The sequence below is a fragment of the Vidua chalybeata genome, chromosome 1 (assembly GCF_026979565.1).
Source record: "Vidua chalybeata isolate OUT-0048 chromosome 1, bVidCha1 merged haplotype, whole genome shotgun sequence".
Taxonomy (NCBI): Eukaryota; Metazoa; Chordata; class Aves; order Passeriformes; family Viduidae; genus Vidua; species Vidua chalybeata.
The window spans coordinates 100,635,772-100,652,478 of NC_071530.1; the positions used below are offsets into that span (position 1 = coordinate 100,635,772).

Consider the following 16,707-nt stretch of genomic DNA (forward strand, 5'->3'; position numbering starts at 1 on the left):
CCAGCCTAGCGTTGACACATGTGTTTGTGTCTGAGCAGTGGGAGCTGCATATCTTCCTGGGGTCTGGCTTGTCCTGGCAGACTCTGCTAGATACTGCTCTGTGGCCAGGTGCAAAGCAGTTGAAAAAGAGAAAAATAGGATGGGAGAAATAAAAGGTGCCAGAGACAAGGCTGAAAAACTAAAGGGGAAATGAAAATCAGACAGGTGAGGACTTTGAGAAGAGTAACAAAGCCAGGTGGGACTCACCTTGGAGATTGCAAAATAAGAGAGAAGCTTCCAAGGAAAAGGCAGGAAGTTATTTGAAAGGAAGTACGACTGAAGGAATTGCTCACTAAACTTGCTACTAAAACAGTTTTCAGTTGTATCTCAGGAAAGGAAGGTGATTAGAGTTGGTTGACAGAAGAAAAACAGGAAGTGTTTGTGCTTCCCACGGCTCTATTACTGCTTATGCACAAGCTGGTCCTCTGATGATCTACTAGAGGATCCTGGGTTCATTATGGTGTGAGGGGTTTTTTCCCCTTAGGATCAGAGGGAAAACCTGTCTCTTTTTTCTAAAGAGAGCATTAGTTTGCCTCTTCCACCTCCACACATTCTAGAAATTCACATCAAACAGTTGCAAGTAAACACATGTGCAAGAATGGGTGAGTGAAAGCAGGACCATTGTGAGGCCTGAATTCCACAGCCTCAGAGTCTGCATTCTGCATTTTGAGTCAAGTGTATGAAATGCAATAAGGAACAGGCTGGTTCACCAAGTTAATAACTCCATTATTTAGCAATGCCAAGATTTCTGGCATTTTTAAAGTTTTAACTTTTTGTTTGTTTGTTTTCACAGAAATACCAGAATTTATGACTTGGACTTAGTTATGAAATCTGTGTTACAACAAAATGCAGTTTCCTACACAATAAGATGGTTAATTCTATTTCATTCAGCAGAAACTATGCTAGTGCTTTAATTGGAAAGACCATGCTACAGCTGTGTGATGGCAGGCTCTGAGCCTGTAAGGCATCCTTCTCCCTTTCAAAGCAAATAGTCAACCATTTACAAAGAATCAACTTCACTTTGTTTAATGGCTTTGCTCCCAATGGATTTTGCTTTGTATTGTCCTGCACAGTAACTTCTCTTCACATTGTACATTGTGTTATAACTATCTCATGCTGTAATTAATACATAGCCACATCTCACATTTATAAAATGCATATTTAAAGGTGCTCTATGGCTATTCATAAATCCTTTAGGCATCACTAGACATAGCAAAGAACATGGCCCTGTGAATTTGCTGACTCCTCTATGATCCTTCTAAAGACAATCAGCTGGGCCCTCCCAAGCTCTGCCTCTGTTGCAAAGCCAGTCTGGCTGGCAATTTCCAGCAACTGTCTCAACCTCTGAAGTCACTTTCTGTGAAAAACTTGTACTTGATTAAAGCTAGTTTAGTTCCATTTCTGTCTGGAATAGCATTGGGCAGACAGCTTCAGGTTATGTGATTAACAGTTGCTTGGTTTATGTACTTCCTAAAGTACTGTCTCATTTCCTGAATCCCAAACTAGCAAAGCATCAACTTGTCAGGAGAAGCAGACCTTTGGAAATTTCACTATGTTTGTAAAGTGCCTTTTTAAATGTTGAGCAACAGTTTTGCTTGGGAAGTGCTTCTGGAAGCAAGAAGAAAAAGCAAGTGTTCTTGAAACATTTTAAGTTTGGATTTCCAGAGGTTTTCTCTTTTGTTTGCTTGTTTTGTTGCCTAGGAACTGGTCTAAATAAGAGACTCCAAGTAGACAGTGTTCTCTGGTAGAGGCTCTCTAATGGAGAAGGGCTGTTTAATTGATATGAGCAGAAACATAAAGCATGCACCGAGGGCAAATGCCCAGCAGTCACTTTGTCAGCTGGCTTAGGCAGAGACCTTTCTGACTTGGCTTTAGTTGGGGCAGATAAACCCATTGTTCATCTTTCATTTTGCCAACTGTTTTGAGTATAGTGGATAAATGCTCTTGTACTTTAAACTTTTACCTGTCCAGTTGTTTTAATCTATCTTGGTAGCAAGACATGCACAGCATCTGTAGGTGTGGTGAACTTACAAACCCAGGTAGTGAGATCTGTTGGCACATAGCCTGTGTCCCCTGTCCCACCATGATCTGTGGAATACCTGGATTTCAGCTACATGGGCTGGGTGAAATACAGTTTGGAATAGCATTAGCAGCTGGTGATAGCCAGGAAAACCAGCAAGATATTGGGGGTGCCACTTTAAACCCCAGGGATTTATGATGAACACATCACAAATGGAGGGATTTCATCTATGTATCAGATACATCTATCAGATTAATCTATAGATCAGATACATCTATCAGATTCATCTATATATCACAGAGATCATCTGTGATTATTCAGCAGCAGCAAGAGATGAAGTCACATCACACAAATCCAGCCTCTAGCCTGCAGCTCACTGGGTATTTATGTAGCATTGACTGCCCAGAACACTTCTGCTTGAGAGTGTACTATTAATTTTTATTTTATTTTTAGAGGACTAGAATCAAATATCACTGTTAACAGTTACTGTACAGAATATCTAAAAAACTTTTTTTTTTTTTTATTATGAATAAATTTTGTTTCCGGCAGTTAAGTATGGTACATTTGGTACAGAATATTTCAAGCTCACAACATTTTCTTACTCATAATTGGATGAAAATAGTGTGGCTCTAATTTGTAAGTTTTCATGCCTATTTTACATCTTCTCTTCTGCAGCTTTAGGGATGACAACCCTAAAGAAAAAAGATCCCAAACTAGATCCACTCAGACTCTTAGGCCAAAGTCTTAACTGAACGCCTTACATTTGTCTCATGAATAGAAATGGCCCAATTTCCAGAAATGCTGAATGTCCTCAGTGATCCAAATGGATTCTGAAGAGCACTTCTAACACCTGAAATTCATGCTCCCTTTTTTATTATTTTTAAACTAAAGTATGGACTTACAAGCCTAATTATCAGAAATCCAGATTTGAGAATTTGGCCTGGAAAAATCTCACGCCTAATTCTTTTATTCATTGATCTCTTCTTCGTCATCTTCAAACGCTTCCTCTCCATCATTTGCTGTTGCTTCTTGGTATTGCTGATATTCTGAAACCAGGTCATTCATGTTGCTTTCTGCTTCTGTAAATTCAATTTCATCCATTCCCTCTCCAGTGAACCAGTGGAGGAAGGCCTTTCTCCTGAACATGGCAGAAAACTGCTCCGAGATCCTTTTGAAGAGCTCCTGGATAGCAGTGCTGTTGCCAATGAAGGTGGAGGCCATCTTGAGGCCACGGGGAGGTATGTCACACACTGCCACCTTGACATTGTTCGGGATCCACTCCACGAAGTAGCTGCTGTTCTTGTTCTGGATGGCCAACATCTGCTCGTCAACCTCCTTCATGGACATGGGGCCGCGGAAGACGGTGGCCACCGTCAAGTACCGGCCGTGCCTTGGGTCACAGGCTGCCATCATGTTTTTGGCATCGAACATCTGCTGGGTGAGCTCTGGGACCGTGAGTGCTCGGTATTGTTGGCTGCCTCGCGCTGTCAAAGGAGCAAAGCCTGGCATGAAAAAGTGAAGGCGTGGGAAGGGGACCATATTTACTGCCAGCTTCCGGAGGTCAGCATTGAGCTGGCCTGGAAAACGCAGGGATGTGGTTACCCCGCTCATGGTGGCGGAGACCAAGTGGTTTAAATCTCCGTAGGTGGGGGTGGTGAGCTTCAAGGTGCGGAAGCAAATGTCATACAGAGCTTCATTGTCAATGCAGTAGGTTTCATCCGTGTTTTCAACCAGCTGGTGGACCGAAAGCGTGGCGTTGTACGGCTCCACCACTGTGTCAGAAACCTTAGGAGAAGGCATGACACTAAAAGTATTCATTATCCTGTCTGGATACTCCTCTCGGATCTTGCTGATGAGTAGGGTTCCCATGCCAGACCCTGTCCCTCCTCCCAGGGAGTGAGTGAGCTGAAATCCTTGCAAGCAATCGCAGTGTTCACTTTCTTTTCTTACTACGTCAAGCACAGAGTCAACCAGCTCTGCTCCTTCTGTATAGTGTCCTTTGGCCCAGTTGTTTCCTGCACCAGTTTGTCCTAAAATAAGATACAACAGGGAAAGAAAATACACAAAATTATTGGCGAGGTTTGGGATTTGCAAGCTAAATGCACTCACATCTGTAACAAAAGCTGCTGTAAATCTGTCAAGTAGATAACTGTGCTCTTCAGTTTTGCCTACAAATATCTCTGTAAGTATCAGCATGAACTTTTTATATAGTCTCTGGCAGTTTTCATTAATGCCTTTGGGTGGATTTTAGGTTTTTTTTTCTTTTTTTTTTTTGGTCATTTTACCTTCCATAAATGCAAAGATGGCCTTAACTCCTTGTTTTGAACACTTTCACACCCCCAGTCCTGATGATTCTGTAAACACAAGATGACTGATATTTAAATGTTTTCTGTCTGTAAGGACCATGATGCATGCAAAGCTAAATCACAAATACATGTATCTCAATGAAAATGAGAGGTTCTTGGACTGTTCTTGTGAGTCAAAGAGAAAACATTGTCATTCAAGAATAAAGCTGGGCTTCAAAATCCTATTTAACTTGTTATAGCAGGAAAAATAGCTTTTTAAATTCATGTTTACCTAGCCTGAATGAAAATATTGATCAACAGAAGCTTCAGGGACATTATTTCTGAAACTTAGAAGTTAAGTGCCTTTTAGGTTTTACTGATTTCCTTACCAACTCACTATTCTTCGGGATATGCAAAATCACTTGGAAAACTGGATTACTGATATTTCAGAAAAGTGATGAGTCCATTCTTTTCTTCCTAAGGCTTCTCTTCTTGTTTCATGTGCCACTTAGTTTATTAAGATAAACAATGTGGATCATTTGCTATTGTCACTGTTTTGTTATTGGTTAGATAACGAGGAGGATTAAATTGAGCAATCAATTTTTTAGTACTGCTCCTCACAGTGTCTACTATGCACATACATTGTGCCACTGAACTCAGGGTACTCCTGGGAGTGGTATTCAGACACAGCAATGGTTTCAGAATTAATTATAGAGCTGGCAAATTCTGTGCTGTTCCCCAAGACCTTCCCCTCCCTTCCCATTACTATTTCTCATTTCAATTCCCACGGCACCATGTTGGTGCCAAACATTTGAACCAGGGAAACTGCTGACTGGGACACTTCTGAAATCCTGTGTACTTTTTTGCACTGCAAAAATGCTTGGTTTCCTCATGGTGTATTTGGTTACTTTATGCATTGTTCTGTATGTTGCTATATTTTTCTCTCTTTGAGCCTAGGGAGCTCAGCACTTCCTGTCCAGCTGGGCAAAGCACAAAGTAATATCCTTCCAGAATTAAATGTTTGTAAGCACCTGCACCCTGCTTGAGCAGATCCCCTACTACAGAGAGGGAAGCACATCAGGATGCACACAGACAAGCAGACATCACTCCAAAAGGCAGAAAGTATTTATCTCCTAATGGACATAAATTCTGATTTTAGGACAACTATCAGCTACTCCTGTGGCAACACTACACTCCATTCACTAGTCAGCCACGTGCCTAGGGTCTCCAGCATTCTCACTGGTGATTTCCTGCTTCTACACCTGGTTATCTTATACTTCCAGAACGACTGGCTCTACAGCACTGTAAGACTACCACAACACATAGCATATAAATGTGCCCTGGAAGCTCCAGCCTTCTTACCCCATGACAATACAGTCTGGAGGTGCCATGGCCCTGACAAGGCTGCCATGAATCTGGAAATCCTGATCATGATCCTGTGAAACTCTACTGGATGCCCTCCACTTACCAGGTGCCTACCTACCTGACCTCTGAAAATCTAATGCAAACACATAGAAATTATCAAATTTCACCAGGGCTAAACTCTCTGGGTGGAAAATGAGCCTATGCCCACAAAACTCAGGACCTGGCAAATTTTTTGCCCATCCTGGAAGCCCATCTCCAGCATCCTGCGTCTGTCATTTGCCAGGATCTAAAGAAGCCTTCATGAAGCAATCCCACAATTTAGCTGCACTCCTGGCACCTCCAGGTCCTTCTATCACTATTTCTTTCTCCAACACACTGTAGGGTTATCACACACGTTCAGGTTGAGCTGCACATGCAGAGAAACCATTTGTCTAACAGTCAATTTATTTTTTAATCCCTAAAATGGCATTTGTTTCCTACAATCTTCTTTCACTCCTCTACTCTCTTCACTGCTCAAAATATAAGATAAACCTGGTAAAAGTGCTCAGTAGCTTGCACATTAACACTTAGAAGTCTGATGTGAACAGCCCTGCTACAGAACTTGCCTTTGACTGCCAGACAGCTATTTTGTGGTTGCCCCCATCAGTTCATACAAATGCAGTTGGAGTGGTATCTCTGTAGCACATCTAGCAAGAGTGTACACAAGAAAAGAACAAAAAATGCAAAAATGTACAAATGAAAACTGGTTAACAGGAGGAGACACATCAGAGTTCGCAGCAGCTCCTGGTGAGCAATTGTGTGCAGTCAGAAGGCCAGGAAGCCTACTGCTCTCATACAGCAGGATTGTTCCACCTGCAGTTCTTCACCTTTTAAATCACTACCATGTCACTGCAGGCATTAAAGAATAAGTATTTTTTTTGTGTCCATCTCAAATTTCTTGCTGGTTTGATATAAAATTCCTGTATCTGGAGTGTGTGACTATGTGCGCAATATACCTGCATGAAATCCTGATTGATGGTCCCATGGTTACTTGCTGTGGAGATGTAGGCACATGCAGGTTTATACAAGCAGAGGTGGAAAACACCCCCACCAGAACAAGCCCATACAGCCTGGGCTACAGCAAGTATGGGACTGCCAATTTCTGCCACAAAATCCTTTGTGGGCCCAGGCCAGAGTTTTAAAAGAGAAAACAAAATGCTTTGTTGGCTTTTGACACAGAAGATCATTACTTCAGCGCTCAGCCATTCTACATTATTCAGCAGGTTGGGAGGACAGTGCCTGATGCTGGCAGGGGCCTCTGACAGATACGAGTCGATCACATGCTGTTGGTTCATTGTTATCTTGGCAGGAAGGGAGTACAGCAAACTGGGCTATTGTTGAAGACATTCTGAATTGATTTTACTCTGGTTTTCCTGGTGTTGTACCAAACTGTAAAGCTCCAGTTCAGGTATTTCCATAGGTCAGGTGAATTCACTTTTAGAGGGTTTGTGTGGTTCGTGCAGGTGAAAGGGAATGAAAGGAAAAACCTGAACACAGAAACAGACTTCATAAAGCTGCCTATGTCTACAGCTTTTCTCCCTAAGCTTACTCCTTAAGTTACATCTTGTAACTTACAGCTCCTTTGGAAGAGACCCTTAACATCACTGCCATGGAGTTTACAGGAGAACAACATGGATAGCATAAAAGATTTAAGTCAAAGACTTAAAGGAACTCTGTATGGCTTTTTCACTCCCCTCTCCAAACCAACAACCCAGATTTAAGTTTGTTTTATACCACCCAAATCATGTTTATCTTTCCTCTGTCTGTCCCTGGCATTGTTCCTTCCTTATGTTAACACAACATACCAAACTGAGTTCCAACCCAAGCATGCCTTGTCAGGAGAAAATGTGTTTGTGGCTAGTGCAGACTTGGAAACCAAAAAGACATGTAAGTTCTCATGGTAGCTTTCATTCAGACTTCCTGTTTCAGCAAGTGGCTCACTTAACTTCCACATGCTGTTTCTCCTTTAGTGCAAAGTGACTGATAATGCTTCAGTACTTTATAAGGATGCTCTGAAAGCATAATGTGCATTTTTAGGCTTAGATGCAAAGTATTACAGAAGTCCAAAGTAAAGCAGTAAAAGTAAAAACCAACCCTCTGCAAGAACATTGCAAAACCAGAACATCCCTACATACTTTTAGACTGTTCCTCATTATGTTAGAAACTAATCCAGTAACTGGCTACATATGTGTTTTCTACATTACAGATTATCTTCTTCCACTGTAACCATACTGCAAGGATATACTGAAAAAGTTTCATTACATAGCCTAAAAACAATTCCACACTCAAGCATTTAATGTGAATTTAAGTGAAGGGTAGTCTGGTTGGTTTGTGGTTGAGGTTTTCCCTCCCCCCCTCCATTTTCTGCAGAATTTCTGTGCATTTTGTTGTGAAGAATTGGCCTCAGGATTTCTCTGGAGTTCATATACATGGAAAGCAAATGTACTTTCTCTGAATACTATAGGAAACTTCCAGCAGTTTGCTAACCAAAGGAATGATCAACAGAGGAATGACTTTTTCACTTAACAGGATGTTTTGACTGACTTACACAATAATTGCAGTTCCATTGTTAGCTATTAGGATTTCTCAGTAGGATCACTTTGGAACAGGGAGATTGAATGCTTTTTGACCATTCACTTGGTAATCAAACAGTTGTTGTAGAACTCTTTTTTAAAGAGAAAACAGTTTTTTAAAGAGAACAGTTTTTTAAAGAGAAACATCCACATACCAAAGATGAAATTATCAGGCCGAAAGAGCTGACCAAAAAGACCAGACCGCACACTATCCATGGTTCCCGGCTCCAAGTCCAGTAAGACTGCTCTTGGTACAAATTTGTGGGCTACAACACAAAGTAAGCATGCCCTTAACGTTCAGAAATAAGCTAACATAGTTACAGCTTTTAATACACATACAGTATTAATAGCTTTTAATACAAATACAGTACAGCTTATATTGTTAGTCTAATATATAGTTCATAAATATGTAAGTACTTCCTATACAGAAAGTCATGGTGGTGAAAAACCCACCTCCATAGGAATAAATCAATTCAGCTTGGAAAACAGACCTGACATAATTTGGACTCTTACAGATTTTACATTTTGTAAGCTCTTTATTAGCAAGAGATATTAGGGAGTTTCTGATTAGAAAAAATGGTTTACTTGTTCCTTTTAAGGAAGTAGGTAATCTTTTCTGTAAATATCAGGGTGAGTGAAGTGCTTATGTTCAAGTTATCCACAAGCTTTTATGTTTGAAGGATTCTCCTCCACTGAAAGAGCTATTTGGTGTACATGGCAAACAGCACACAGTAGTCAGCACATCTACCACAAAGACAAAACAAACAATCTGTGTCAAGTTGAATTTGTTCAAGAAAACTCAGTAAATAATATGAATTAATCCCAGCTGGACAAAAGATGAAACATTCACACTTGCAGACCACAGACCAAAGGACTCCAGATCCCGATTTTACACTGTCAGCACCTTTCAACGGCAGAGGACTCTGAGGACTTGGATGCCTTTTGCCATGTCATTAATGAAACAGTTTGCTATTACCTGTGGCCCAACCCTCTCATTCATGAAAATTAAAGAGAGAGTACTACTAATGTGGGCTCATATAGCCAACCAGTTTAATTTGGAATAATTGAAGAAATGCATTTGGTGAAGTAATCACATATTTGAAGAGCAAACTCCTACTGTAATGTTAAATAATAAACAAACCTCCTCATCCAGACCCTAAGGACAGCCCCCTGTGCCACTTCTCTGTGTCTGGGGAGATAGCACCCAGCCATCTTAATACTTTGTAAGGAAGTAGATAATATTTTCTGTTGAGCTGGGCACAGCTGGGGGGGCTGGTGGCATGTGAGGAGCGTGGCCAGATGTGTAATATGCCTTTATGAGCCCGTCGTCTTCTGATTCCTGTGCCCCTTCCCAGGGAGTCCCCTGTCCCGCACCCCTCCCCGTCCCACACTTACAAGATGATTCATTATAGTAGACATTGATCCTTTCCAGCTGCAGCGCTGAGTCACCGACATAGCCTCCGGCTGGGTCAATGCCATGCTCATCACTTATCACTTCCCAAAACTAAGGGAGGAAAAGCGAGAAGTGGGTTGGGAACTTCCCTGCGCAGCGCCCGGGCCGCTCCCGGCGGCGGTCCCGCGGCAGCTGCCGGATTCCTGGCGTGCCCGCCGCCCCTCCCAGCCCGCGCGGCGGCGGGAGCCGGGCGGGCACCGGGATTCAAACCCAACGGACGAGCGGCGCCCGCGCAGCTCCGCGCCCCGACGGGCTGCGGCGGCTCCGCGCCCGGAGCGGCCGCCCAGACTCTGCCGCCCTCCCCCGCTTCTCGACCGCAGCCTGGCCGACTCGAACAGAAAAATACTTTTAAAAAGCTGTCCCCGTTTGGTTTCGGTACTTCCCAAGGCCTTTTATGGTCACGGGGAGCGGGGCGATGCGCGGTGCCCCGGGCGCGCCCGGCGCCGCTCGGCAGCGGCATCGAAGCACGGGCGGCCGGCGACGGGGAGCGGGGGCGGCCGGCACAGCCCAGCCCAGCCTCGGTGTGCGGCAGCCCCGGGGGTTCCGGCAGCCCCGGGGAACCACCGGGCGCGTCCCCCGGCCGCTCAGAGGCTCCGCGAGAGGCGGGCAGGCGGCGGCTCCCCTTCAGGCTCACCTTGGTCCCGATCTGGTTTCCGCACTGTCCCGCCTGGATGTGCACGATCTCCCTCATGGCTGCACCCCGCTCGCCCCGCCGTGCGCCCGCTGTCCCGCCGCCCAGCCCGGCTGTGCGCGGCGCCGTCCCACCGGGCGGTGCTTTATGGGCTCCGCACCCCCCCGCCGCTCGCCCAGCGGCCGCCCCCGCCCGGCACCGCCCTCGGCACAGGGGCGCGACGCAGCCCGCTGTGTGACACCAGCCCTCTCATTGTCCCCGACGGCAGTGGGGGTCCCTGGGGGGTCCTCCTGGGGGACCAGCGGCAGCTCCCGTCCGTGGTCTGCTTTTCACCCCAAAGCCAGTTCAGCAAACGTGGCTGCGGCATCTTCACCCCCGTGTGGCGGCCGGACATCGTCGCCGTCTCTGTCTCCTGTTCCATGTCCCCCTGCCCCGACAGGCGCGCACGTCGCAGTCTTTGCTGCACAACTCTTCTTCGGTAGAATTTCTTCACAGGAGGAGTGATGAGACATTGGGACAGGCTGCCCAGGGAGGCAGTGGGGATGTTTAAGGGAAGACTGGATGTGGCACTTAGTGCCATGGTCTAGGTGACATGGTAGTGTATAGTCATGGGTTAGATTTGATGATCTCAGAGGTTTTTTCCAACCCAACTGATCCTGTGATTCTGTCATTCTGTGAAGGGGCAAAGGGGCAGAATCCAAAAGGATGGATAGCCCTTCTCTGTGCCTTGTCATCTTCTTCACACAGTTCTTTCCTGATGGTTTTTTTGTTTGTTTGTTTTTGGTTTTTTTTGTTTGGTTGGTTTTTGTTTTTGAGGGTGTTTTTTTTTGTTTGTTTTTGTCTTTGGTGTTTTTGTTTGTTTGTTTGTTTTTTTGTGTGTGTGGTTGGTTTGTTTGGGGTTTTTTGTTTTTTGGGTTGTTGTTTTTTTTTTGTTTTCTTTTGCCAATAAGAGAAGCTTCTGCCTGAAAATTGTAACTGGGACGTCAAGCAGTCTGTGAAGAAACTTTCCTGAGAGCTCATGTCACCACCATACAGAGTATGCCCTGGCATATGCATGGTTTGAAATGCTTGATTTTTAATGGTAGAGGAGATTTTCTTTCCCCTCCAGAGGGGAAGCCACTTCCCACAGCTGCTGAATCTGCCTTATGACCCCTTTGGGTACTGCTGCAGAGTTTCCCAAATAGAGGGTTCCTGCTGTGATATCAACACGACTCTTCCATGGGATGCTGTTGTCTGTATAGCCTATTCCAGTACTTAGCCCTGGTGGGAGACATTCATCTGTCCATGCACATCTCTGCTGCCCGACCCAGTCTCTGCTGTTGTGCAAGAGCAGCCCTGAGGACAGACTTACAGAACCTCCTTATCCACTTGTTGAAAGGTGGCCCAGCTGGGGCTCTTCTGGAGAACAATCTTGGGTGCTTTCTGTAGCTTGAACGTAATCAAGGTAGCCCCCACCAATCAATACATAACCTCCAAATAACCCAAAGTCTGTGTATTGGGAGGCCACCTGCTGCCTGCCTGCCCTTACATTGCTGTGACGTGACCAAAGTCATCTCGACTCTGTGCTCTCACTCCAGCCTTGCCTTTCCATAAATGTTTTCCAGCAGGGAAACATTACAGCTTGCAGCATCTTGCAAATTACCTCGACTAGCACACATGCATCATGCTAGGCTGAGTCAATTCTCTTTCTGACATCAGGGAAGCAGCTGGAAGATCAGGATCAGCATGTTTGCCTTGCAAGCAGCCATTAGCAGAGCACTGGATACTATGTGCCTTTTTCTCTGCCGAAGGACTCAAAATAAGTGTCCTTCTGTGCGTGATCTGCATTTTTGGAAGAGATCCATGAACAAGGCATTGTTCAGCAGCCTGATTAGTGAGGTTGGCTTGGACATTGCCTGAATCTATATGTCCTTGACTATGCCTTCCAGGCCTGGTTTTCCCCACGTTTTGCAAATCCTCCCATTTACTGTTCCTACTTGCCATCCTCTCGCCTGTTGCTGGTATGCCAGTTTTTAAAATCCAGTAGGTCCCCAGATCCAGGCAGTAGTGGTAAGGCTGGGTGTGTGTTCCAAGTAGGCTCATACACATACAGATATAGACATGGCTGGCCACACTGACTGACCCAGGCAGAAAACACAGCACTCACAAAAACAAACAGCATTAATGGCCCCATCCTGTTCCCCTCTCTGGCTCATCAGGACAGAAGCCCATAAATGGAAAACAAATATGTATTTATATACATCTATACAATATGATCCCTCTATAGCTTGTCTGAGATACTAATTTTATTCTGTTGTTAACACCTGGATCCCAGTCTTTCCAGTTTTCGGCATGTGGAAATTTTATCCCAGAGGCCTGCAGTTCCACTCTAGTTGCTGGTAACCAGATCTACAGCTATGAACTGTGGGTCCCTTGTCCAGTGCTGGCTTTAGGACACTCAGCCTGTTCAGTGGATGATCTCTGGATCCCCAGTTGCCTCACAAAGAGATACAAACAGGCAAACAAGTTCCTCTGGTAGCTAGTCCAGAGTTGTGGCCTCACCAGTAGCTGACCCCACCACAGTCTTCTCAGAAGTTTGTTAATGACCACACACAGACAAGCATAGTCACATAATGACTACACACAGGCATGCAGATTCACTCTTGTCTCTCCAGTTGCTGCATTTAAGACACACAGGCCCCCTGTGACTTGTGGCCCCCACCTCTAATTGGTGGCACTCAGGCCACCATACACATATATACACATGGAGTATACATGCAGCTCTCACTCAAAAAAAACAATTAAAATACAGTCTACAAAGACAAGACAGACTGAGATGATCAGGTGCAAGGCATAGCCAGACAAGCGTATTCACCAACAACCTCTTTATACCCAAACGGATCACTTTAGCCCCGTATCCTTTTATTTTTCTATATCAAACTGTCCTTATCCCCTCTTACCCCCACCTTTGAGTTCTCCTTTAAACATCCCAAAAGCTGTCTTGTACAATCTCAAAGATGTTCTTCCCCTCCATCCCCTAGAGATTCCCAGTTCCTGCAGGCAGTAACTCCTCTCTACAGAGTGATCCACAGAGCCTCTCCCACTGACTGGTGGTGATGGGTGTCACACCAGACCCCAGGCTGAACCCTCACTGACAGCAGCCAGGTCAGAGCCTTCTTTTCTCTGGGTGTGCTATTGGATTTCTCCCCCTGCCTGTGTTCCTTTGTGCTCCTTTCCATTTGTGGAGATAAGCCTTGAATCACATAACCCAGCAGAAGGTGAAACCCATACAATGATCTGAATCAAATTATATTTTAAGAATAAAAGTAAAAAGGAGCAAATGGACATAGGTAGGCAGTAAGGGGAAAAAGGTAGCAATGAGAGTGTACTGTAGTAGAGTCTTTAGTCCACGTGCCTTCTGAAGGTTGCATTGCCAATGTCTGTAATCTTTGAAAGATTACTTTGAAGTCTGTTGTTTGTGAGCAGCAGTCAGTCAAACAACATTTAGAGGCCAAAACTTCAGCCAGTTTCCCACACATACAAAGTAACCCACTGAGGTACATAGAAGGCTGTAAAGCTGTGTGCCTGATGGCGGTGAGCAACAGCTTACTCAACAAATTTGCATGTACAGATTTTATAGGTGCATAAATAACTTCTAGTTTTCAGTCACACCTGAATCAACTTGCAGCTTCTCCATGTTTTACTGCTGGTAATTTGAAAGAAGACACTTTTGTTGGTCGCTGAATGTAGATGTACCTTCAAATCCCTTTCATTCATGCTTGTATTTACTTAATAGTTCAGCTGATTTAGGAGGTGAAGGTGCCATTATAACCTGTGTCCATAGAAGGCTGCATATTCTTCTTAAGTTGCCACAGACTTGGTCTGGGATTTTAAAGGTACTTAGGTGTTTCACAATCCTCTTAGGTACTTAACTGTTATGGATTACTTATGGCTGTATTTTAAAACCCCACTAAACACCTCTTGGAAATTTAAGGCATCTAAATTCTCCCTGGGCGCTTCATCTGACTGAGTCCATGAGATTCATTGTATATTTAGGTTGATATAGAAACACACTGTAAATTCTGTACAATGGATTCTCACTTGTTATATTTGGCTCTCTCAGATATCTCTTTATCACATACCTATAATACATATTGACCTCTAACCTTCATAATTTACAGTCTTTTTTTTATTTCCCATTCACTCAATAGGTCAATTTAATACTTAGAGTATGGCTTTTTTTCCCCGTCATGCACAAAACAGGAGAAGAACTTTAAGATTTCCTTTGCAGATTTACTCCCTTCATTGTTGTTCCTTATTTATTTCCTTTTGCAATTTTAATTTCATTTCTGCTGTTAAAAAGAATCAATTAATATATTTAACCTGAAAAATCAGTAAAATGTTACAATAGCTACAAACCACCAGCTCAAGTTTGCAGATTCATCCTCCAGGCAGCCTTTTGAACAATCAGTTTATATGACTTACATCCTCAAAGTATCTTTTGCTCCCATGTGTGAAAGCAAAGCACTAAATTCTAGAAGAGGTCAAAACTTGTGTTTTAGTGAATGGCATGACCATTTATGATAGAGAGGCTATGGATTAAGGAAGATCTGGCTGCTAGGCCATATCTGGATTAGTCTGACATTGCTAGCTGGTAAAAACCCAAGACAGTTTATTTCTACTGGACAACTCTCTGGTGCTCCAATGTGATGGGCTTTAATGTGATGTGATTCTTCATTCCTGATGGTCAGAACTGACAAGGTATCAGACAGTAGCAGCAAATTAAATACTCACACTGATCTTGTGTGAGATCCAGCTGCTTTGAAACAGCTGCACACATTCATAGGATGGGGCCATGGGGGGTTGTAGAGCATTCTGTGTTGTCTTCAGGTTTTCTCATGTTCTCCTTCCTTGTGCACAGCCTAAATAGAAATGGATTTCTACAAGATGATGAATTTCACAGGCAGGACAAAATGTATAAAGTGCCAATGCTGCAGAGTAAAAGGATTTTCCAGTAATAGCAGCTGAAGCAACAGTCATGTCCCACAAAGTCACATGGAAATTTGCTTTAATACCTTGGAAAAAAACCAGCAAAGTTCTTCTGTATTTAACTAGTCATGTGATATGATTGTTAAGCTGCTTCCTGCTTTTCAGGAAACACATTTGAGTTTATATCAGGACTGTTGCTAAGATTATTTCTATTTACTGAAGTTTTTAAGGACTAGAGAGAAATTCATGCCGTAAGAGAGCACTTAACAAGTTAGCTACTATTTTCTTTTTTCAGAATGATAAATTTGCTATATTTTGATATTTAAGAATATGTGCTATAAAGCTTGTTAGCACTTACATTAAATACCAAAGCAATAAATATAATTCACATAGTGGATTTACTCTGACAGCTTGTAGCAGACTAGTAAATGCTACTAAGTCCATGGTGATCTTTAGGAGGAAGGTCCAGTCTAGTTCCTCTTTTCTCTTTAGTCTGAAGAGTTTCTTGCCAGTTAAGAAAGGGGGAAAAATCTTAAATTTTTTTTTTACCTGGCTTCCTGAGAAAACCAAGCATGGGAAGTCATGTTCCTGTTCAGTGTGTACCTGTGTATCTCCACCACTACCTCATCAGCCTCTTATGACAAAATCCACAAGAAGCACATGGGTTACAGAGACACTGCAGCTGCAGATGAATCTAGAAGCAGCTCAAGAACCCAACAAAAACATTTCAAAGGGGAAGTGAGACAGCAAGACATACACACACAGAGAAGTGTATGTCTATTAAGACAAACACCAGACTGCACAGATTTAGCTCAGATGTTTTGGAGTCTGTTATCTGCCCAGATAATCCATTAATTTCATATGGTTCTCAAACAGTTTCTTGCTTTGTCAACCCCCTCCCCTCCACCCCCCCCATTAAACTTTTTGCTGTGGCAGCTGTGGCTTCATAGATTTCCACCTATGCTCAAACACAGTACTCAGGGGGCTGTTTTAATGCCACTCATCTGGCTGCTATCTGTAGCTGTCAATGGAGATACTGCTGATGTTTGTTTTAGCCCACAAGAAGTGATCTGAACTTTGTAATGTTAAAGCAAATGTCACTAAGTCAAGGTGGGAGAAAATTCATTAAGGTGCAAAGTCCAAAAGACTGTGAAGTGACACTGGAGAAATTCTACCATCAGGTCCAAAGGAATTTCTAGCTGCATGTTCACACACTTTTATCACTATTTGACAAAATGGATGGAAAACTTTAACTCCAACCCTGAATATTCATGTGTTTGAGTACAGGTGCTCTTGCACCTTCCAGCACTTATTGTCTTTTGATTTGTAACATA

At 43.5% G+C, this 16,707-nt stretch overlaps 1 protein-coding gene across 1 annotated transcript; it reads right to left on the reverse strand.

Moving 5' to 3' along the window:
* Positions 1 to 2,476: 2,476 nt before the first annotated feature.
* Positions 2,477 to 10,512, reverse strand: TUBB6 (tubulin beta 6 class V). Its single transcript, XM_053967226.1, has 4 exons — positions 10,409 to 10,512; positions 9,717 to 9,825; positions 8,477 to 8,587; positions 2,477 to 4,089 (listed from the first exon to the last, which is right to left on the reverse strand). The coding sequence occupies exons 1-4, from the start codon at positions 10,463 to 10,465 to the stop codon at positions 3,026 to 3,028; spliced, it is 1,341 nt and encodes a 446-aa protein (XP_053823201.1). The 5' UTR covers positions 10,466 to 10,512; the 3' UTR covers positions 2,477 to 3,025.
* Positions 10,513 to 16,707: the final 6,195 nt, after the last annotated feature.